The sequence below is a fragment of the Oncorhynchus kisutch genome, linkage group LG23 (assembly GCF_002021735.2).
Source record: "Oncorhynchus kisutch isolate 150728-3 linkage group LG23, Okis_V2, whole genome shotgun sequence".
Classification (NCBI taxonomy): Eukaryota; Metazoa; Chordata; class Actinopteri; order Salmoniformes; family Salmonidae; genus Oncorhynchus; species Oncorhynchus kisutch.
In genome coordinates this window covers 35,593,556-35,617,347 of record NC_034196.2, presented here as the reverse complement: position 1 = coordinate 35,617,347, position 23,792 = coordinate 35,593,556, and the positions used below count along the sequence as shown (strand labels likewise).

Sequence of the window (23,792 nt, the reverse complement as noted above, 5' to 3'; positions counted from 1 at the left end):
ATGGTCATTATGTCCAAACAGTTATATTTTTGTTTCATCAGACCAGAGGACATTTCTCCAAAAAGTACAATTTTTGTCCCCATGTGCAGTTGCAAACCGTAGTCTGGCTTTTTTATGGCGGTTTTGGAGCAGTGGCTTCTTCCTTGCAGAGTTCCTTTTCAGGTTGTGTCGTAGTAGGACTCATTTTACTGTGGATATGGATACATTTGTACCGGTTTCCTCCAGCATCTTCACAAGGTCCTTTGCTGTCTTTCTGGAATTGATTTGCACTTTTCGCACCAAAGTATGTTCATCTCTAGGAGACACAACACGTCTCCTTCCTGAGTGCTATGACAGCTGCGTGGTCCCATGGTGTTCATACTTGCGTACTATTGTTTGTACAGATGAACGTGGTACCTTCAGTCATTTGGAAATTGCTCCCAAGGATGAATCAGACTTTTTGATGTCTCTATTTTTTTTTCTGAAGTCTTGGCTGATTTCTTCTGATTTTCCCATGATGTCAAGCAAATAAGCACTACGTTTGAAGGTAGGCCTTGAAATACATCCATAGGTACACCTCCAATTGACTCAAATTATGTCAAAGAGCCTATCTGAAGCTTCTAAAGCCATGACATCATTTTCTGGAATTTTCCAAGCTGTTTAAAAGGCACAGTCAACTTAGTGTATGTAAACTTCTGACCCACTAGAATTGTGATACAGTGAATTATAAGTGAAATAATCTGTCTGTAAACAATTATTGGAAAAATGCCTTGTGTCATGCACAAAGTAGATGTCCTAACCAACTTGCCAAAACTATAGTTAACAACAAATTTGTGGAGTGGTTGAAAAACGAGTTTTAATGACTCCAACCTAAGTGTATGTAAACTTCCGACTTCACTGTATATCCACATCGGACTTATGTAATCACAATGGAATGGTCTGCGTTCCATTGACCCCTTTACTGCATCTATTGCATGAGCCACATCATTAGGATGATCTGAATGAACATTCTACATTAGAATGGCAATCCAACATCAGTTGATAGAACATCCCAAAATATCATGGAGGTTATTGCATCACAATACTTGGCAGCCATAGCAATGAGTTTACCAGTCAAATTGCCAGGGTAAGAACGTCCAAGCCCGTTCCATTCATTATATTTCTATAATCTTTAGATGAGACAGACGTCCAAATGAACTATGACTCCTCTCATCACTTCAGCTTGTGACCAAACTCTTTGGAACCAGGATTGCAAGAAATTCCAGTTCAGTATGTAAGTGGATTTCAAAGGAATTGACCCCAATCCTGGTATTTGTGTCAGTTGACAAAAGAACAAAGGTCAGAGGCAGGAAAAGTTTTACTGAAACAAATGGGTCAGAAATTCTCTCTGCATTAGAAAGGTAATTGCTGTGAATAGTAGTGAGATCCTTAGTCTTGGTATGTTGATTTTCCAACTCTACTACCCCACTGGGCACAGACATCAACTGAATGTCTATTCCACGTTGGTTCAATGTACAGCTGAAGTTCGACGTTTACATACACCTAAGCCAAATACATTTAAACTAAGTTTTTCCACAATTCATGACATTTAATCCTAGTAAAAATTCAGTCTTGGGTCAGTTAGGATCGATCGCCACTTTATTTTAAGAATGTGAAATGTCAGAATAATAGTAGAGAATTATTTATTTCAGCTTTTATTTCTTTCATCACATTCCCAGTGGGTCAGAAGTTGACATGCTACAAAATACTAATTGAGTGTATTGCCTTTAAATTGTTTAACTTGGGTCAAACATTTCAGGTAGCCTTCCACAAGCTTCCCACAATAAGTTGGGGGAAATTTGTCCCATTCCTCCTGACAGAGCTGGTATAACTGAGTCAGGTTTGTAGGCCTCATTGCCTGCACACGCCTTTTTCAGTTCTGCCCACACATTTTCTATATGATTGAGGTCAGGGCTTTGTGATGGCCACTCCAATACCTTTACTTGGTTGTCCTTAATCCATTTTGCAAAAACTTTGGAAGTATGCTTGGGGTCATTGTCCATTTGGAAGACCCATTTGCGACCAAGCTTTAACTTCCTGACTGATGTCTTGAGATGTTGCTTCAATATATGAAAATTAAAATTACGTGAGAACTTTGATTCAACCAGTGTGCCCAGTGGGACACTCCCACCTACTCCAATGTCCTCTTCAGTCCAAAGAATCATTTAGAAGACTGAAGAGTTCAACTTTAGGAATTTGAGCTAAGTGACGGAACACTTGTGTGAGGAAACACATTTACAGAGAATAGATCACACCATTCCTTGGCTGCATTTAGACAGCCTGCCCAATTCTGGTCTTTTAATTATAATTTTTTTACACTAATTGGTCTTTTGACCAACCACCGCAGATCTGAATGGTCAAAATACCAATTAGTGAAAAAAATATCAGAATTGGGCTGCCTGTGTAAATTAAGCCCTTGAAAGTTAGGGTAACAGATACATGAAAATCACTTATGGCCTGTTGTACAATTCCCTGAGCTTACTAGTCATACACCAACTGTTATTTACAGTATAAAAGGTACTTTCATATACTCATTATATAAAACAATTTTTTAGAGCATTATTTAGTTCTTTGTTGGTGTCCTTTCCCCAATATCAACTCCGCATGGACAGAGCCTCTGTAGCTACTAAGTGGCTGATTGACTAAGGGCTGTACTCAATCCGTATCGCTGAAATTAAGCTTTACAGCGTCATTGAAATTTAAAGGCAATGTTCCTGCGTTGTCGGCTCAAATCGGAAATGTACCTTTACAGCACGCAATCTGTAAAAACTGATTTGCGTTGAGTTCCCCAACTCAAGCGTCAGCTTATCTTTTGTGCAATAGGAGAGCACTGAAAAACAGAAATAAGCAATAATGGTAATATGGACTACATTGGAAAATCATTCTGGCTCTTCCAGTAAAATTTGAAGATGAGTGATGTGATTTTATATACACTAATGTTTGGTCGAGGGCTGATTTCAGTGTGAACCGTTTCTGAACAAAATGTATGCATTTTTATTTTAAGTAATTTTAAAATGCAGTACTCTTGTGAAAATTGAATTACAATGGTTGATTCTGAAAAATGCTTCAAGAGTCCAGTAGATATATTTATTAATTTACATTTCCTTCATGCATTGTAAAGAAAAACGTACTTGTTTCATCTCTAGACACAGAATCTTTCTCATTGTAATTCACAGCATATATATTTTAGTAATAAAGCATGTATATTCATATGAAATACAATATATAAATGGCAATATACTCATTACTGGAATGGAATGAAAATGACTCCCTAGGAATACTTAAACTATAATCCTTCCAAAAAGTTTACTTACAATTACTATTTTTTTTAGAAAGATACTTCAGGATGATGTCAGTTTCAACATGACATTCAATGGCCTAAACCAGCCCAAGATGGACCCATGGAATAGGTTGATTTCAAAGTAGCACAATACACTTTTTAAACAGCTTCAGGGACCGTTTCCTCCATTAACATAACATACACTAGCCTAGGAACGAATGGCGATTCAGTTTGGATTCCCAGGCTAAACATACAAACATCAGTCGCTACAATCAGTGTAAGATCCAAAACAGCAGTGGGTTTACAATAAATATATTTTTCTATCTTCATTTACAGCAAAGATTCTTACGAATGGAGTGTAGTGTTAGGAGGTGCAGGTCATGCATAACCTAATTAGAACCAATTAAAAAACTCATTATTGCATTGGTGCAATTTTTGAAACAAAGTACTCTTGTTCAGTTTCACAAATGAATACAAAAAAGTGCAACAATATGGCCTATTGATTATTGTTGACATAGCACCAAAACAGTGGCATGTCAAGTATTGATTTGGCAATATCAATGTCGAACCTAGTTGATATACTATCAATATGGAGTGGGAACCTCTTAAAGGAAAAAAATAAGAAAAAAGACAAGTACAGTTGTAATAAAAGTCAATGTCGAACACCAACACAGAGACCCCGACATACCAATCCAGATTTGAACAAGGCAGGCCGAGCTCCCAGTTCTGATTGGCTGTAGAGGTACAGGTGGAGTTCTCATCACCCACGGAGCATATGAACAGTAATGGACCTGAAGATAAGATGGCTACCCAAGAGGACATCACGATAGCCTGTGTCGTCAGTACTCATTCAGCCACAGGTAGCCGTTTGACACAATGAAGTAGAGGAAACATCTTCAGTGGAGCAGCAACCGTTTTGGCTTTCAGTCCGGTCTGTCCATCCGTCAGTGTATGTTTAAAAAGGTCAGTGCAGAGAGGGAAAAGTCAAAAATCGGCAAAGATCTCCTGTTGGTCTGCAGTGAGAAAGTAGGGTGTCTGTGGGGGGGTGAGGACTGGCTTGAGCTTTGTGAACTCCTCGTCAAAGTTACTGACGTCCCCCGGCGTCCTGATGCGCGGGAAGAACGGAGGAACCACTTTTTTGTGAAGCAAGGCCGCCCAGTCCACTCCCTGGGAACATCATACATCAAATGTACTATACCAAAATCTTGGCGATGCTCAACTGAAATTAAATTACACAAAAGCCCCAAATTAAGCTACTTTTTACCTGGAAGAACCTGTGTTTCTTGACCTCGTTGGCATCCGGCTCTCCTGATCCCAGCCTTCTCTCAGGGTTCTTTTGTAGAAGCTGCAGCACAATAGGAAAGCCTGGCTCAGTCGATGCCCCCCCACTATGCATCTTTGTATGTTTTTTTCCCACTCATAGTTTTCATTGTGTGTACTTGCAATGCAGTTTGTTGTTGATTCAGACAACGTAATATATATATATTTTTTTTTATATAAAAAGAGGTAACCTGTATCCAGACTAGAGGTCGACCAAGTTTTCATAACAATTGGAAATGGGTATTTTTGGGCGCCATTTTTTTTTATACCTTTATTTAACTAGGCAAGTCAGTTAAGAACACATTCTTATTTTCAATGGCGGCCTAGGAATGGTGGGTTAACTGTCTTGTTCAGGGGCAGAACGACAGATTTTCACCTTGTCAGCTCGGGGGATCCAATCTTGCAGCCTTACAGTTAACTAGTCCAACGCAATAACGACCTGCCTCTCTCTCGTTGCACTCCACAAGGAGACTGCCTGTTATGCGAATGCAGTAAGCCAAGGTAAGTTGCTAGCTAGCATTAAACTTCTTATAAAAAAACAATAAATCATAATCACTAGATATTATCTAGCGTGTCCTGCGCTGCATATAATCTGACTAAGCATACAAGTATCTAAGTATCTGACTGAGCGGTGGTAGGCAGAAGCAGGCGCGTAAACATTCATTCAAACAGCACTTTTGTGCGTTTTGCCAGCAGCTCTTCGTTGTGCGTCAAGCATTGCGCTGTTTATGACTTCATGCCTATCAACTCCCGAGATGAGGCTCGTGTAACCGAAGTGAAATGTCTAACTAGTTAGCGCGCGCTAATTGTCATTGTGTTGCTGGTTCGAGCCCAGGGAGGAGCGAGGAGAGGGACAGAAACTATACTGTTACACTGGCAATACTAAAGTGCCTATAAGAACATCCAATAGTCAAGGGTTAATGAAATACAAAATGGTATAGAGGGAAATAGTCCTATAATAACTACAACCTAAAACTTCATACCTGGGAATATTGAAGACTCATGTTAAAAAGAACCACCAGCTTTCAAGTGTTCTCATGTTCTGAGCAAGGAACTGAAACGTTAGCTTTCTTACATAGCACATATTGCACTTTTACTTTCTTCTCCAACACTGTTTTTGCATTATTTAAACCAAATTGAACACGTTTCATTATTTACTTGAGGATAAATTGATTTTATTGGTGTATTATATTAAGTTCAAATAAGTGTTCATTCAATATTGTAAATGTCATTATTAGAAAGAAAGAAACACAAAAATCGTCCAATTAATCGGTATCGGCTTTTTTGGTCTTCCAATAATCGGTATCTGCATTGAAAAATCATAATCGGTCGACCTCTAATCCAGACCTGTACAAGGCAGTATACTGAGTGATGGCCCACATACCTTCTGGGTGATGGAGACAGACTCTGGAGAGAGGAACCTGGGGTAGCGCACCTCATCATTCACTATGCTGTCAAACACCTCCTCCTCATCGTCACCAGGGAAGGGAGACTGCCACAGATATGAGAGAGCAACAAAAGCCCAACCAACCTCACTCTTTAGCATCCGAAAACATCTTAAATTCTAGCAAGACCAATCATCAGAATAATACTTAATGGGATCCCAATATGATTGGACATTGTGAGCCAACTGACCAGAAACATCTAAACTCTATTAATTTCTCTGGACCAAACACGTAAATTCAACCAAGACCTTAAAATACTTTCTAGATTCACCATAGGAGTGGACCTGTGAGCCAACTGACCAGAAAGATCCTCTAGGTTCCATTATTCATCTCTATTTTACTGACCTCTCCCACCAGCATCTCGTAGATGAGGACACCCAGGCCCCACCAGTCCACACAGCGGGTATAGTTGTTGTCTGTCAGCACCTCAGGGGCTAGGAACTCTGGTGTGCCGCAGAACGTGGAGGTGCGGTCTCCATGACCCATACCTGCACACACACACACACACACACACACACACACGGCAGGGAAAGATAACATTTTAACGGGATTGGAGGGGTGTGCATCAAGACAGCAAGCTTGACGCTGTTGTCCCACTTTTAATAGTGAGGCGTTGCTTAGCCAAGGGCTAAAAGCAAATGACTGAACTAAAGTGCAACCTAAACCTAATAACACTGACTGTTCATTTGATAAATCAAGTGAGTGGGTGGGACAGTGGGTGTCAAAGGGAATGCCATAACCATAATGTACCGTACATACCTTCCTTGCACAATCCAAAGTCTGCTATCCTCACATAACCATCTGCGTCCATCAACAGGTTGTCTAGCTTCAGATCACTGAGAGAGAAGAGAGAGATCAGTAACAGGTTGTCTAGCTTCAGATCACTGAGAGAGAAGAGAGATCAGTAACATGTTGTTTAGCTTCAGATCCCTGAGAGAGAAGAGAGATCAGTAACAGGTTGTTTAGCTTCAGATCCCTGAGAGAGAAGAGAGAGATCAGTAACAGGTCGTTTAGCTTCAGATCCCCGAGAGAGGAGGTGAGAAACATGACAGGATGAAATGGGACAAGAATCAATTGAACCTGTATATAGCTTACTTACTTTGAGTTATTATTTCTAAGTGTGTTTTTGTTGTACTTGACTTAATGTTTTATAGTACTATTGATAACTGCATTGTCGGGAAAGAATGACCCACAGGTAGCTTCTTCAGTGTGTGAAGGCGGAGGGCTGGAAAGCAGTGCTGAGAGAACTTACTCACCGGTAAACTATCTTGTTCTGGTGCAGAAACTCTAGTCCCAGCAGCACGCAGGAGGCATAGAACCTAAATAAGGCACACATAATGGTGATTTTAGATACATCAACTCTAAAGCTCGTACTCATTACTGTACCCTTTGTATGAGAATTAGACTAGCCTGAATTATCTATTTGTAGTCACCGGTAGGTACAGTTGAAGTTGGAAGTTTACATACACTTAGGTTGGAGTCATTAAAACTTGTTTTTCAACCACTCCACAGATTTCTTGTTAACAAACTATAGTTTTGGTAATTCGGTTAGGACATCTACTTTGTTCATGACAAGTCATTTTTCCAACAGATTATTTCACTTTATCACAATTCCAGTGGGTCAGAAGTTTACATACACTAAGTTGACTGTGCCTTTAAACAGCTTGGAAAATTCCAGAAAATTATGTCATGGCTTTAGAAGCTTCTGATCGGCTAATTGACCACATTTGAGTCAATTGGACGTGTGGATGTAGTTCAAGGTCTACCTTCAAACTCAGTGCCTCTTTGTTTGACATCATGGGAAAATCAAAAGAAATCAGCAAAGACCTCAGGAAAAAAATTGTAGACCTCCACAAGTCTGTTTCATCCTTTGGAGCAATTCCCAAACGCCTGAAGGTACCACATTCATCTGTACAAACAATAGTACGCAAGTAGAAACACCATGGGACTACACAGCCGTCATACCGCTCAGGAAGGGGACGCGAAAGTGCGAATCAATCCCAGAACAGCAAAGGACCGTATGAAGATACTGGAGGAAACATGTACAAAAGTATCTATAAGCACAGTAAAACGAGTCCTTTATCGACATAACCTGAAACGTCGCTCAGCAAGGAAGAAGCCAATGCTCAAAAACCGCCATAAAAAAAGCCAGACTACAGTTTGCAACTGCACATGGGGACGAAGATCGTAAGCCCGGACCGCAATCCCATAGAACATTTGTGGGCAGAACTGAAAAAGCGTGTGCGAGCAAGGAGGCCTACAAACCTGACTCAGTTACACCAGCTCTGTCAGGAGGAATGGGACAAATTTCACCCAACTTATTGTGGGAAGCTTGTGGAAGGCTACACAAAACATTTGACCCAAGTTAAACAATTTAAAGGCAATGCTACCAAATACTAATTGAGTGTATGCAAACTTCTAACCCACTGGGAATGTGATGGAAGAAATAAAAGCTGAAATAAATAATTATTTCTACTATTATTCTGACATTTCACATTCTTAAAATAAAGTGGTGATCCTAACTGACCTAAGACAGGGAATTTTTACTGATTAAATGTCAGGAATTGTGAAAAACTGTTTAAATGTCTTTAAGGTGTATGTAAACTTCCGAGTTCAACTGTACATGTTCCTGTAGCAAATGTACACGACCCTTGCACTATTAGCATATTTTGTTGCCTTACAGTCTGGAATTGCAATGCTTCACACTCGGGTTGCTGTCATAATGGGGCCTGTGTGTGTGTTGCGTAAGGCTTACTGAGCCTGTCTCTCAGTGAAGATGCTGGTGTGTATGTGGGTCATGAGGTCTCCCCCGGGGGAGTAATCCATCACAAAGCACACGTGGTCCGCCGTCTGGAAACAGCCGTGCAGATTCACCAGGAAGGGATGGTGGGAGGAGTTGATCGTCTCGAAGATCCTCTTCTCACACATTAGACTAAAATCACAGACATGTGCACACAAAAGAACAAGCACAAAAAAATACATATATAATAATAATAGTATATTTTAGGTGGAACGCAACTGCTAGTCTTTCTGATCCGGTCCCCTCAACCTGTGGTATGTCTGAATCCACTCACTGTGCTCCCTCACCTGTCCACTTCATCACGCATCACGACGTCCCCTTTCTTCAAGGCTTTGATGGCATACAGTTTGCCTGACCTCTTGAACTCTGCCAGCAAGACCTTGGGGCAGTGGGAAGGATTTAGGAGCAACACAGTGAGAAGGTTGTGAACACCAAACAGAAGAAAACAGGTAAGAACTACTTGGACTTTTTGTTTTTCTTTGCAAAACATTTTAATGAATACAACCCAGTGTAACTAAATAAAAAGTTCCATTCTTTAGGTATGAGGGCCTTGGGTTGTGAGTGTGACAGTACCTTTCCAAAGTGTCCTCGCCCCAGAACCGAGACGCAGTTGAAATCTTCCATTTGCATCCCACCATTCACTTCCCTCCTGAACACAGACCAAACAAGAAGGGAACGTGAAAGAGGAGGAGGGGGGTTAGATAACTAGGTAACAAACATCACTTCCAGTCCTGACGGGGCTTAAAAAATATGTAGTGGATTTGGGTTACTGCTGTGTGTGCGTGTAGGAGGTTATACTGAATGAGAGAGAGATACTTAGGAGTAGGCTGAGATACAGTCTTTGGCTTGGGCGTTGGCCTGTTATCCTCTGTTGAATGACCTTTGGAGGACTATGGGAAGGAAGGGAGAGAGAACAAAAATAACCTGAAGACAGAGATATTTGATACTCCCCCCAAAAAAAAACATGAAAGTGTACGAGCCCCTAAATGCTGTAGAAGTGCAACGTCACTGTGAAAGTGTACGAGCCCCTAAATGCTGTAGAAGTGCAACGTCACTGTGAAAGTGTACGAGCCCCTAAATGCTGTAGAAGTGCAACGTCACTGTGAAAGTGAGACCATGGAAACAGAATGTCTAGAACACAATCCTATTCATATGAGTGAAACTATGAGAGGAGACTTTGTAGTACTCCTGAAACAAAAGATTTTTAAAAACTATTATATTAATATATTAACGCAATCTTAAAAATAAAAATGAGTTTTTCCTGTTAGTCTCCTACCTGAGAGAGAGTGGTTTGCCACATGGATTCTGATGCGAGAGTTTTCCCCACATTGTTCTGCAGGGAATTGTTGGGGCGTTCCTCACTGAAGTCCAATTTCACCACAGCAGAATCTCTACAATGACAGAACTAGCCTTCAGAAAACATTTCCATTACTGCAATCAATACCAGTGTCACATGCACAAGTATAGTGAAATGCTTGACTTTCAAGCTGATCTAGGATCAGGCCCTCCCTGTCCATACTCCGGTCATTATGATCTTAAAGACAAAAGTGATCCTATACCAGCCCTCCTACTCTGAGACTATTTGTGAATGTGGGCCACAAAATCAATGTTACAGTTGGTCTTTCTTAAAAAGGGGCCTGGGTGCACCCTCCAACTTACCTTAGAGGGGGGGTGGACTTGGCCATCTTCTCCATGGACGGGGGCGAGGTGATGGCCATGTCAGAGCCCACCAGTGGGGGGCTCATGGCCTGCAAGGAACCATTGCAGGGGGGCAGGACACTCATCATCAGACGCCCCCACGTGGCAAAGTTCATGTTCATCTGGGCCGCCCGCAGGAAATTCTTCCCTGAGGACGGGGTAAATGCAGCTAAAGACAGTTTGATCGGTTCCCCATGTCATGATATATTGAAAAATATCAGGAACATATACCTTTTTCTTTAGGGAATATGCGCTTCTGTCTCTGAAGTTTAGGATGCCACTCAATGACAGGGTTGATGAATGTCACCTACAATAAACAGTAAAACATAATGGTTAACTGAGGTTGTAGCATCAAAAAGAAAGTGCAGTGGTCAATGTTGTGGTCAGGTAACAATCTAGAAGAGATGGTGTTGATTTCATATCAAACATAATGCATATGGTGATTGTAACAATTATGCTATTGCAGCAGACGACCACACCGGGTTCCACTCCTATCGGCTAAAAACAAGAAGCTGCTACATTTCCATAAGTATTCAGACCCTTTACTCAGTACTTTGTTGAAGCATCTTTGGCAGCGATTACATCCTCGAGTCTTCTTGGGTACAACGCTACACGCTTGGTACACCTGTATTTGGGAAGTTTCTCCCATTCTTCTCTGCAGTTCCTCTCAAGCTCTGTCAGATTGGATGAGGAGCGTCACTGCACAACTATTTTCAGGTCTCTCCAGAGTTGTTCGATCGGGTTCAAGTCTGGGCTCTGGCTGGGCCACTCAAGGACATTAAGAGACTTGTTCCAAAGCAATGCAGATGTAGAAGCATGGTGCCTACGGAAAAACTCCCATGAAAAGGCAGGAACCTATGAAGAAACCTAGAGAGGAACCAGGGTCTAAGGGGTGGCCAGTCCTCTTCTGGCTGTGCCGGGTGGAGATTATAAGAGTACATGGCCATTAAGGCCAGAGATCGTGACATATTACTTATTGTGGCATATATAATATTGACTGTGACAATGTCTTATTGTGATTGTGAAATAAGGGTGGTTGTTACCTCAGCGAACAGCATGCCCTGGGGTTCCAGGTAAAGACACATGCCGTGGCGCTGGTTGTCCAGGAAGTCCTCTAGACGTAGGAACTTGACCCCACACAGAGCCCTCCAGTCCCGCCAGTACACCCCAATCTCCAGCTCCCTGGACTGGAAACAGACTCTTAGTCATTTTTAGGGAAAGAAATGCAAATAGATTTGCAGGGAAAATGTTTACAGACTGCAACACCTCATCTTCCTCTACAATAAATAACACTTCATCTTGTTAATCTTTAAAACGCCCCAGCCCGAGGCTTTCAGCAGCACAATCCAAAATACCAGTACAGCGCCACTCAGATGTGCCATTTTAAGACTCAGTGGTCATCTATGAACATTTTCTGTTATAATCTCCACCCGGCACAGCCAGAAGAGGACTGGCCACCCCTCATAGCCTGGTTCCTCTCTAGTTTCTTCCTAGGTTCCGGGCTATCTAGGGTGTTTTTCCTAGCCCCCGTGCTTCTACACCTGCATTGCTTGCTGTTTGGGGTTTTAGGCTGGGTTTCTGTACAGCACTTTGTGACATCAGCCGATGTAAGAAGGGCTTTATAAATACATTTGATTGATTGATTGAGAGGATGAGGACAAAGTAGTGTGTGCCCTTGAGCTAGGAGCTGAAAGTAGTCTTCAAGCTCAACCATTGCCTCCAAAAGCCTGGCATGGGGCTATGGTTGAGATTAGTGGAAAGTGTTAAAGGATTAGCAGTGGGATTGCTCACTGCTGTCCCAATAGCTGAGAGTTGTTAAAGCCAGCAGACTCTTGCTTTAAGCATCGATGAGACAAGAGTGCCATTGATAGATCAACTGTTTGGAAGTGGCGTACCGGTAACTTTGATTTTGAGATGTGTAGGGGGACAACTGAAGGCTGGGGGTTCTCCCGATAGATTGCAAGAATAATTAAAACCAATTTCCTGCATTTCTACACTATTTAACATGACTCATGGCACCAATAGTGTTACTTTGAGAAAATAGTTTCCATTCAAAGGAATAGAATGTGTGAACTGCTCCTACTGGTGTTAAACAAAACACTGACCCGCTCCAGCTCGATGCTGAAGCTCTGGTCCCAGGCATCCTTGCTCAGGGCTCTCCAGTGTGTCCGGCCCACCATCCTGTTGTCCACCTTCAGCACCGCAATTATCTCCGCTGTGGACAGCATACAGTGGGACAGATAGACAGTCAGTACACCTCCAGACACACACTAGCTGTCCCAGTCAGATATTGACTGGGATACTAAATTACCACAGCCAAAGATACTGGGTTTAATGATCATATGCCTCTCATTCCAAAGAGAATAGAGCCATATCCTTAGCTACTTTTCAAGGTGAGGATTTCTGCTCATAGTACAGGCTATCTGCAGGTTCCATGAAGTTGAATGTAAGACTGACCTTTTTAAAGTGCCACTTGGAATGCAAATCAATACAAATGTTTAGGTCTGCATGCACCACACACCTGCTAATATTCCTCTCCTAAAGTGAGCCAATATTGGCAATAAGTAGTATTCCAGGGCTGGTTATAGCCTATATAGCTCATATCAGGCAGGTGTGCTATTTTAGCAATTGGCATTCTCCTGTCGCCTAATGAATGTTGTAGCATAGTTGCTAGGCTATAGATGGCTGAATCATGAGGTTGCCCATCTGCATTGATTTAAGCTACCCATTAGCTAGATCAAACTATGTTTTCAGAATTACCAATAATGTTATCAGCTTAGTATAACGATACTCAATACGATACCCCTGTGAAAAAATGCCTTCAAGTCAAATATACAGAACTGTTACTGTATAAAAGATGTGGTCAACTCTCCATCTGGAGCGCTAGGACTGCTCAAACACACCCAAGCAAGCTTAACAAGGTTCCGATGAGAAGTTGATTTGTAGAATCTGGTGTGTTAGAGGGGCTGGAACAAAAGTCTACACACCCAGTAGCTGGCTTGGCAGGTACCATGCTAAAACTAACTGCAACCAAAAAGTACAATAAAACAATTCCCTCATTCAGTGAATCAGGTATCAAAGAAGCTACAGTTGAAGTCAGAAGTTTACATACAAGTTTGAATACATACACTCCACAAATTTCTTCTTAACAAACTATAGTTTTGGCAAGTCGGTTAGGACATCTACTTTGTGCATGACAAGTCATTTTCCCAACAATTGTTTACAGACAGATTATTTCACTATCACAATTCCAGTGGGTCAGAAGTTTACATACACTAAGTTGACTGTGCCTTTAAACAGCTTGGAAAATTTCAGAAAATTATGTCATGGCTTTAGAAGCTTCTGATCGGCTAATTTACATCATTTGAGTCAATTGGAGGTGTACATGTGGATGTATTTCGTGGCCTACCTTCAAACTTTACATGACATCATGGGATAATCAAAAGAGATCAGCCAAGACCTCAGTAAAAAAAATGCGTAGACGTCCACAAGTCTGGTTCATCCTTGGGAGCAATTTCCTAATGCCTGAAGGTACCACGTTCATCTGTACAAACAGTAGTACGCAAGTAGAAACACCATGGGACCACTCAGCCGTCATACCGCTCAGGAAGGAGACGCATTCTGTCTCCTAGAGATGAACGTACTTTGGTGCGAAAAGTGCAAATCAATCCCAGAACAACAGCAAAGGACCTTGTGAAGATGCTGGAGGAAACCGATACAAAAGTATCTATCCACAGTAAAACGACTCCTATAAATCAACATAACCCGAAAGGCCTCTCAGCAAGGAAGAAGCCACTGCTCCAAAGCCGCCATAAAAAAAGCCAGACTGCGGTTTGCAACTGCACATGGGGACAAAGATCTTACTTTTCTTTTTAAATAGAACCGTTTGGCCATAATGACCATTGTTATGTTTTGAGGAAATAGGGGGAGGCTTGCAAGCTGAAGAACACCACCCAACCATGAAGCATGTGGGTGGCAGTGTCATGTGGGGGTGCTTTGCTGCAGGAGGGACTGGTGCACTTCACAAAATAGATGGCTTCATGAGGGAAAATTATGTGGATATATTGAAGCAACATCTCAAGACATCAGTCAGGAAGTTCAAGCTTGGTCGCAAATGGGTCTTCCATACTTCCAGTTGTGTCAAAATGGCTTGAGGACAACAAAGTCAAGGTATTGGAGTGGCAATCATAAAGCCCTGACCTCAAACCCATAGAACATTTGTGGGCAGAACTGATAAAGCTTGTGTGAGCAAGGAGGCCTACAAACCTGACTCAGTTACACCAGCTCTGTCAGGAGGAATGGGCCACAATTCACCCAACTTATTGTGGGAAGCTTGGGGGAGTTTACCCGAAACGTTTGACCCAGGTCAAACAATTCAAAGGCAATGCTACGAAATACTAATTAAGTGTATGTCAACTTCTGACCCACTGGGAATGTGATGAAAGAAATAAAAGCTGAAATAAAGCATTCTCTCTACTAAACTTTTTGGGTAGACCTATATAGGCTACTTGATGTATTATCCACAAAGGGCACACTCAGTATCATCCCAATTACATAATCAGTAAAGTGGTGTCATTTCCTCTATATGGACTTTTACATTTTGGTTGGATAGCTCTCTAACAGGTGGTTGGATAGCTCTCTACCAGGTGGTTGGATAGCTCTCTAACAGGTGGTTGGATAGCTCTCTAACAGGTGGTTGGATAGCTCTCTAACAGGTGGTTGGATAGCTCTCTAACAGGTGGTTGGATAGCTCTCTAACAGGTGGTTGGATAGCTCTCTAACAGGTGGTTGGATAGCTCTCTAACAGGTGGTTGGATAGCTCTCTAACAGGTGGTTGGATAGCTCTCTAACAGGTGGTTGGATAGCTCTCTAACAGGTGGTTGGATAGCTCTCTAACAGGTGGTTGGATAGCTCTCTAACAGGTGGTTGGATAGCTCTCTAACAGGTGGTTGGATAGCTCTCTAACAGGTGGTTGGATAGCTCTCTAACAGGTGGTTGGATAGCTCTCTAACAGGTGGTTGGATAGCTCTCTAACAGGTGGTTGGATAGCTCTCTAACAGGTGGTTGGATAGCTCTCTAACAGGTGGTTGGATAGCTCTCTAACATCTTGAAAGTATTATTTGAGGTTTTTTTCACTGTGGAAGAATTAAGCAGCAGCACAATATAACGGGAACACTGTAGTCATCTCTGTCGCAGATTCTGAGAACCTTTAAAAACTCTATTTAAGACATTTTAGAACTTAAGGCTTTTAAATCAGATAAAATACTACGACTCAAGGACCTGTGGACACCCTGCTAGTAAGTAAATGACCACTCCTTGTTCCTGAATGATATAAAAGTACGAAACATTTGCATGTTTTCCATGACTTGTATTTTTATGGAGGTAATTCAAATGTAAAACAACATTTGCATAGGACTAGTGTCGACTCACTGGAGAGCTCATCGGTCTTGGTGATTTTGCCATTGGTGCTGCGTCCGGAGAGACCAGCCCTCATCTTCAGGGACTTGGCTTCGGAGGGGCTGCCGGGGGTGGAGGTGATGCAGGCCATGCGGCACCGACCTGGCACTGACTCCTGCAGGTCCTGGCAGCCCATCAGACGCACCTCCAACCGACCTGGAGAGCGACGAGACAACATACAGGGAACATTAGTTCAGGCTTACTGCCCTGAGAAGGCAATTCAAACTCCATGTCCTTGGCAGAACTTTATACAAGGGCATATACACATTTTGTAACAGTCTTTTCATGCGAGTACTTTCCTTCAGGGTGACATCAATATACTATACGATAACAAAATATATATTTTTAAACGTACAAAAATAACACAATGAGACCAAAAAGTACCACACACACATATTTGGAATAGTTAACTAAATCAGGCCGCTATAGCATAGAGTAACAACGCTGTCCGTTACCTGTGAGAGTGGCAGGTTTGAAGAAGGAGGACGACGAACAGGAAGAGGTGGAGTTGAGGCGCTCCAGCTGCAGACCCAGGGAGGGCGAGGAGGCACCCAGTGTGAGCTCCTCCTTGATAACAGACAGTTTGGGGTGGTCCCCGGGCAGCTCGGCTAGACGGCGCTCCAGAGACAGACGCAGCAGGTCCAGCTTCTGGCTCGACTCCTGCAACCTTGTCTGGGCCTGGGGGACACATATACAGTCAGATACATGAGAAACACACTTTTAGATTTTCCTTGTGACCCACCAGGTACACATAACTAAAGTTTCCAGCCAGGAAAACATTAACCGGAATCCTTAACGGTGAAACTGCCATGCCCTTTTTGCAATATTACAACAAAGAAGTTATTGCAAACAAATAACTATTTTTTTCCCCCTCAGACATCATTGCATAGAACGGCAACATAAGTACAGCATTTTTTTTTTTTTTACCTTGATGCACAACGCTCCCCACTTCTGCTTCGTCAAAAAAACTAAAACAATAACAACGTCTGTGGGACGGACAGTGGTGCCGTTTCCCCTACTGCAGATTCCATCTTTAAGCTGCAACCCAAAAGGAATCATACCTGTATTTACCAGATTTCCTCTAAAGACCTCAGCTATATCCTGGTGCCCTACCTCTGCCAGTGCGCGGCGGTCCTGCACCTTGCGCCCGCCCAGGTGCTTGACCACATTCTTGGCCCCCTCTGCCACAGCAGCCTCGATCTTCAGGTGATGCCGTAGCTCAGCCACCCGCAGCTCTAGAGGACTGATAGTCTCAGAGGGACGGCCTGCAGGGAGGGAGGAGGAATGGGCGAGCATTTATTCACCAATGGACAAACAATCAAAAGAACGGCACTGGAAAAAACACCAAATGTACAGTAACACATACACTACATGACAAAAGTATGTGGAAACCTGCTCGAACATCTCATCCCAAAATCATGGCCAATAATATGGAGTTGGTCCCCCCTTTCTGCCATAACAGCCTCGGAAAACATTCCACTAAATGTTGAAACATTGCTTCCATTCAGCCACAACAGCATTAGTGAAGTCAGGCACTGATGTTGAGCGATTAGGCCTGGCTCACAGTCGGCGTTCCAATTCATTCCAAAGTTGTTCGGTAGGATTGGTTTAGGGCTCTGTGTCAAGTTCTTCCACACAGATCTCTACAAACTATTTCTGTATGGACCTCGCTTTGCGCACGGGGGCATTGTCATGCTGAAACAGGAAAGGGCCTTTCCCAAACTGTTGCTACAAAGTTGAAAGTCTTTGTATACTGTAGAGTTAAGATATCCCTTCACTGGAACTAAGGGGCCTAGACCAAACCATGAAAAACAGCCCCAGACCATTATTCCTCCTCCACCAAACTTTACAGTTGGCACTATGCAGTTGGCAGGTAGCGTTCTCCTGGCAGCCGCCAAACCCAGATTTGTCCGTCGGACTGCCAGATAGTAAAGTGTGATTCATCACTCCAGAGAATGCTTTTCCACTGCTCCAGAGTCCAATGGCGGCGAGTTTTACACCACTCCAGCCGACACTTGGCATTGCGCATGGTGAACTTAGGCTTGTGGGCAGCTGTTCAGCCATGGAAACCCATTCCATGAAGCTCTCGACGAACAGTTCAAGTGCTGTCGTTGCTTCCAAAGGCAGTTTGGAACTTGGTAGTGAGTGTTGCAACCGAGTACAGACTATTATTACATGCTACGCGCTTCAGCGGTCCCATTCTGTGAGCTTGTGGGGCCTACCACTTTGCGGCTGAACCGTTGTTGCTACAAGATGTTTCCACAATAACAGCACTAATAGTTGACCGGGGCAGCTCAAGCAGGGCAGAAATCTGATGAATTGACTTGTTGGAAAGGTGCCACCCTATGACAGTGCCATGTTGAAAGTCACTGAGCACTTAATTACGGGCCATTCTACTCCCAATGTTTGTCTATGGAGATTGCTTGGCTGTGTGCTCGATTTTATACACCCGTAAGCAACAGGTGTAGTTGAAATAGCCGATTTGAAGGGGTAATTACATACTTTTGGCCATCAAATCAAAATCAAATCAAATGTATTTATATAGCCCTTCGTACATCAGCTGATCTCAAAGTGCTATACAGAAACCCAGCCTAAAACCCCAAACAGCAAGCAATGCAGGTGTAGAAGCACGGCCATGTAGTGTATAACCAAGACAAAGACATGGCAAAGGACAAACAAGCTCACACACACACACAACCTGTGTGTGTGTGTGTGTGTGTGTGTGTGTATCTCACCGTCTGTCTCTGTGGCTTCCCGCTCCCCCTCTCTAGCTTGGGTGACTTTGACAATCTGCATGCGGAGCAGCTCAATCTTGGTGCGGCTGTCCTGAAGCATCTGCTGGGCCATGGACAGCATCTTACGGTCCTTGGGAGGGGAGACCACACAAAAAAATATCCAACTAGTGCACAAGTCAGCCATGTCCTGTACCTCACTTGTCCATGATACAGCAGCCCTTAACAGCATTGGCCACTTACAGCAGTCCTAGTGCCCTTGTTCATTGACATGCATGGTGCTATTTTTTATTTAACTAGGCAGGTCAGTTAAGAAAAAATTATTATTTACAATGTCGGCCTATGAACAGTGGGTTAACTGCCTTGTTCAGGGGCAGAACGACAGAGTTTTACCATGTCAGCTCGGGGATTCGATCCAGCAACCTTTCAGTTACTGGCCCAATGCTCTAACCACTAGGACACCTGCCGCCCCGTAGTAGCCAACACCCATCTCAACTAACACGCCTTCCCTCAAAGTCCACGACAGCATGATGAATGGGGCCCTCGAGAACTCTGCCTTGCAAAGTTTTAACTGACAGCTCAGCCAACCCTTTACAAGCAGCACCATTCCTCTGATGTGAACACTCTCGGGAGGTGTCCCCATAGAATTTCCAAAGTAAAAGCAAGGTGGTGTAACTAGCCAATCCTTTCATTCTCATGAATGGAGAAGATGGGGAAAGGAAGTAGTATAGTTACCGCTTGGGTCAGATGCTGCGTTAGCAACAAACCAATCTAAATTGCAATTCAAGGCAGGAAAGTGTGACAGGTGATCAACCTACTAATAAAGAGGATCTCGTCTGCTTGTGAAAGTGAGGTGCTCTCTGCAGCACCAGTTGTTAGTATGCAGATTTACTCACTGTTACAGTAAATCGGGCATGCCTTACTCATTTTAGGAACTCATGCTGCAAACGTTAGAAATGAGCCCTCAGGTGTTTTACTGCTTGGCTGGAACAAAAGCCTGCACCCACACATAAGCCCACTTTTCATTAGTAGCACATTTTTGCTAGAATTTCTCCCTTTACAAAAGTCTAATTTATGAATGTCCTCAAGACCCTATGGCCCTAAAACCCTTAATGTGAGGATTACAGCTGGTAATTGGTTATGGCTAGTGTTAGATTTTTAATCACATTCGTACAGAGTAGATCGTTTCACAAGCCGCTCTCTGGCCTCACCTTGAAATGCAAAGAGGTGTAATGGGTTCACACTCAAAAAGATGTCGCATAAAGCTTACTTCATTATTCAATGTTTTTAATTGTTTCCACTGCATCAGGGATCGTGTACAGACGTTTCGGCTTTATAGCCTTCAGTGTGTGTAGGTACAATTTCCTCTAATTCATAACAGCATTTGTAAAGAAAATGCGATATGTTACACCCCCCCTTATGTCGGGGTGTCCTTCCTGGGCTGCTCATTTACAGAGAGTTTATCCACTCTTCACTGGCTAGTGACACAGACCACCATACTCGGTCCATCTGTCCCCTTCCCCTTCCATCTCACTCTTAACACTTAAGACACCCAGCTTCTCAGAAAAGCAGCATGCTGAGATCATCCGCCTTCAGTCAACTTCATCCCTCCTTCTTGCTTTTTTCCCCTCTGGAAACAGACTTCCGTCCAAAGGACAAGTTTAACTCTGTGCCTGGAAGGACCCTGGCTGACTATACCCTACAACTACATTGGCTGGCATAGAGTCACATGGTCTGCTGCTGTTGCAATGCTGGGAGGGGAGAAGTTCACACATACACACCCTTCTTCTGAGCCGACTGGGTTTATGTTTGTGTGAGCATATCTCGAAGTTTGAATAACTGTGTGCGTGTGAGTGAAAGTGAGCGACTGTGTGTGTGTGAGAGATAGTGTGAGTGACAGAGCGAGTGAGAGAGCGAGAGAGGTGTGCCTGAGTGTTCTTGCGTGTGTGAGTATGTGCATGTGGTGGGAACTCCATACACAAGCAGAGTCTGAAACGCACAGAGCAGTAGCGGCATAAATCACTAGCTGCCAGTGCAGAGTTCAACAGTGTGCCTACTGAACATTCAAAATGACAAAACAAATGGGAATCTTGTGTCTAATATACAAGACACTACATTAGACAGCACCTTAGTGGCATGTGTTACATGGAAAGCTCATTTGACAGACACATTTACACTATGCATGTGCCAAACCTTGACGGAGCTGCTGACGTAAGTCTGGATGATGTTCTCGGCCCCCTGCTTCACCTTGGTCTCCATGGTGAGCTGTTTCTTCAGGGCACAGATGCGCCCGGCAAGTGGGGATGTCACCTCCTCCCAGCGACATGGGTCAGGCGACGTGCTGCCATCTGCTTTGACAGAGACACAAGCAGTGAGTGACAGGACAGAAAGTTTGGGATACAGTTGCTGAAAAAGCCTATACAGTGAACAATTAGTCTTAGCCTAGTCCTTGCAACAAAAAAGTACAATTACTTGTTCCTACTGCTAATAGTATCTGTTTTATTGAACATAATTTGCAGATTGAGCATAATTTGTCAAAAGTTAATATTGTCATGATGATCATCATAATCATGATTATTACTAGCCTGTATGTGTTATAAAGCTAACTTCCATGTCTATGGTCATTGTCAACCATAGAAGTCAGCTTCACAGAGAACTCCAGATCTGAGAACAGTCATGATTATTACCTGTGGGGCTGTCCTTCTGGGGCTTGGGGGTGATGGCACGGGTGTTGAGCTCCTGCAGCTCCCAGTGCAGTTGCTCCAGCTTGCGGCTCGACGCCCTCAGCTGGCCCTCCACTTCGGCGGCGCTCTTACGGTTAGTAACAGCCCGCCGCAGCCTCTCGGCCGCCTCCTTGATCTTCAGCTCCCGTTGGATCTCCTGCCTCAGCAGGGTGCGTGCGTCTTCCAGCCGCTGCTGGAACTCCGGGTCCAGGATGTCCCCGTCCAACCGGCCCGCAGGCAGGTGCTTTGGGAGGGATGGAACTTTTGATGAATGGAATGTGGCATGTTGGCAACGGTTTATGTAAGAGCAAATTGCAACAACCGGGCCAGTATATGGCAATGTGTTGTGATTGCATGTGGCACCAGTTTTTATGTCCAATCAGAACATTTGTAGACGAAAGCTCTATAGAAGAACAACCCTCCTTGCCTAAAGGCTAAGGGAAACACTGAATCATCTGACCACACTTCTGACACACCCTGACATCCACTGGCCAAATCAGAATTAATACTGTAACTACTCATTTATGCTTTTTAGCACTGGATATTTCAAGAAAGGTACATTGTAGTTGGTGATGAAGCAGTGTTATGGCTTGAGAAGTAGAGAACCGAGAGTAGATATAGCTCTCCAGCATGTCTGCCAATGGAGTTGATGGCCGGTTACAAGTGGAAAATCCCCTCTGACTGTCAACAGTAACACGAACCTTTGAAACAAACAGGTTGATATAGTTTGCTAGCTACTTTGATATTTTCCAGGCTGCATTGTTGAATTATGAAAAGGTAATTAATACATGCTAAGTGGGGAAACCAGTTTAACCAGAAACCCTTCATTGTCTGGTGCTATTCACAAGGATTTTTCACGAGACAGTGGTAGAAACACATCTTGATGAGAGAGAAACTATTGTAGATAGTAAATTGACGTCAGCTTGCTAGCAAGCTAGCCAACTGCTCAGCAAACTGAACCGATAAGAAAAGTTGTGAAGTTAGTTACCCATTGCTTCTTTCTACTAGCTGAATAACAGTTCGATAAAAGGCGCACAATTAGGCTAAATAAAACAATCTGTGCTTACCTGTATTGTTAAACCTGCCATGTCAGACTCAAAATGTCAGAAACGCGATTATTGATTTCAAACTGGGAGGGTTGGGAAAATAGCCATACACTGACCACAGCTCAAGTCAGCGTCTCGTCCAGTTTCGCTCGAAAGAAACACAATTGAACAACTTTATAACCAGTTAAAATACCACGACCGACAACTAAAAGTTGTAAAAGTTACAAAAAGTGACCAAGGCGCAGTAAAGCGTTCGCACGTACCAGTTCCTCATCCATTGAATAGATTTGGTGGCAAAAGCAAACTGTCTGGACTTCCTGGCATTACACACGGCTGATGGTTTGAATAAACATCGACTCCTCCCCCCTTCCAAAATGTCGATTGGCTGAATGTCCTGTCAACCAAAGCACAACCACAATAATGTCCAATCAGATCGTCTCCCGTGCTATTTTGGATCATCCTTTTTGTGCACCTGCCAAGGTAACTATTTCTCTGAAAACAAAGTTCTATTTACATCATAACAGATTTCCATTTAACAAAATAGCCCAAATGTGCTAGAAAAATGCAGTATTGTTTTCAATCAATAATTACTAAACTACTGGCACTGCCAACTTGGATGGAAAATTACTTAGGATGGTAAGGTAATATAGTCCGCTACCATACCATCCTAAGTAATTTTCCATCCAGGCCTAATCGCAGCAATGTTCCAACATCTAGTTGAAAGCCTTCCCAGAAGAGTGGAGGCTATTGTAGCAGGAAAGGGACGATCAACTCCATATTAATACTCATGATTTTGGAATGAGATGTCAATGAGCAGGACATGTCCACATACTTTTGGCCATATAATATATCTAATATAACACAAAGAGTGTTCTATTAAAGAACACCCTAACGTAAACCAGGTAGAGTTTGGCATACTTCAAGATAGCTGTGTTGGACCCTTTTTAATATTTTTACTAATGACCTAACACTAGCATTGAGTAAAGCCTGTGTGTCTATGTATGCTGATGACTATACACGTCAGCTACCACAGTAAGTGAAATACCGGCAACACTTAAGAGCTGCAGTCAGTTTTAGAATGGGTGGCAAGTAATAACAAAAATATAAACGCAACATGTAAAGTGTTCATCCCATGTTTCATAAGCTGAAATAAAAGATCTCAGACATTTTCCAGAAGCACACAAAGCATATTTCTGTCAATATTTGTGCACAAATTTGTTTACATCCCTGTTAGTGAGCATTTATCCTTTGCCAAGATAATCCATCCACCTGA

The 23,792-nt window shown here is 43.0% G+C and overlaps 1 protein-coding gene across 1 annotated transcript; it reads right to left on the bottom strand.

Annotated features, from left to right (window-relative positions):
- Nucleotides 1-3,981: 3,981 nt before the first annotated feature.
- Nucleotides 3,982-22,849, bottom strand: pkn3 (protein kinase N3). Its single transcript, XM_020457859.2, has 22 exons — nt 22,541-22,849; nt 21,438-21,717; nt 20,944-21,098; nt 18,754-18,883; nt 17,132-17,283; nt 16,474-16,696; nt 15,992-16,174; nt 12,667-12,776; nt 11,605-11,748; nt 10,793-10,868; nt 10,523-10,709; nt 10,140-10,254; nt 9,680-9,753; nt 9,437-9,512; nt 9,151-9,242; nt 8,819-8,995; nt 7,320-7,382; nt 6,823-6,899; nt 6,409-6,551; nt 6,003-6,110; nt 4,563-4,643; nt 3,982-4,465 (listed from the first exon to the last, which is right to left on the bottom strand). Exons 1-22 carry the CDS (start codon nt 22,559-22,561, stop codon nt 4,283-4,285), a joined length of 2,850 nt encoding a protein of 949 aa, XP_020313448.1. The 5' UTR covers nt 22,562-22,849; the 3' UTR covers nt 3,982-4,282.
- Between the last annotated feature and the right edge of the window lie 943 nt (nt 22,850-23,792).

Bases quoted from the DNA above. Each gene is read 5' to 3' on its own strand.
- pkn3 (XM_020457859.2), bottom strand. From the start codon at position 22,561: ATGGCAGGTTTAACAATACAG. The intron at 21,099-21,437 runs GTAATAATCATG...CTGTCAAAGCAG, and splicing joins CCAGAAGGACAGCCCCACAG to ATGGCAGCACGTCGCCTGAC. The intron at 10,710-10,792 runs GTATATGTTCCT...CCCCGTCCTCAG, and splicing joins CATATTCCCTAAAGAAAAAG to GGAAGAATTTCCTGCGGGCG.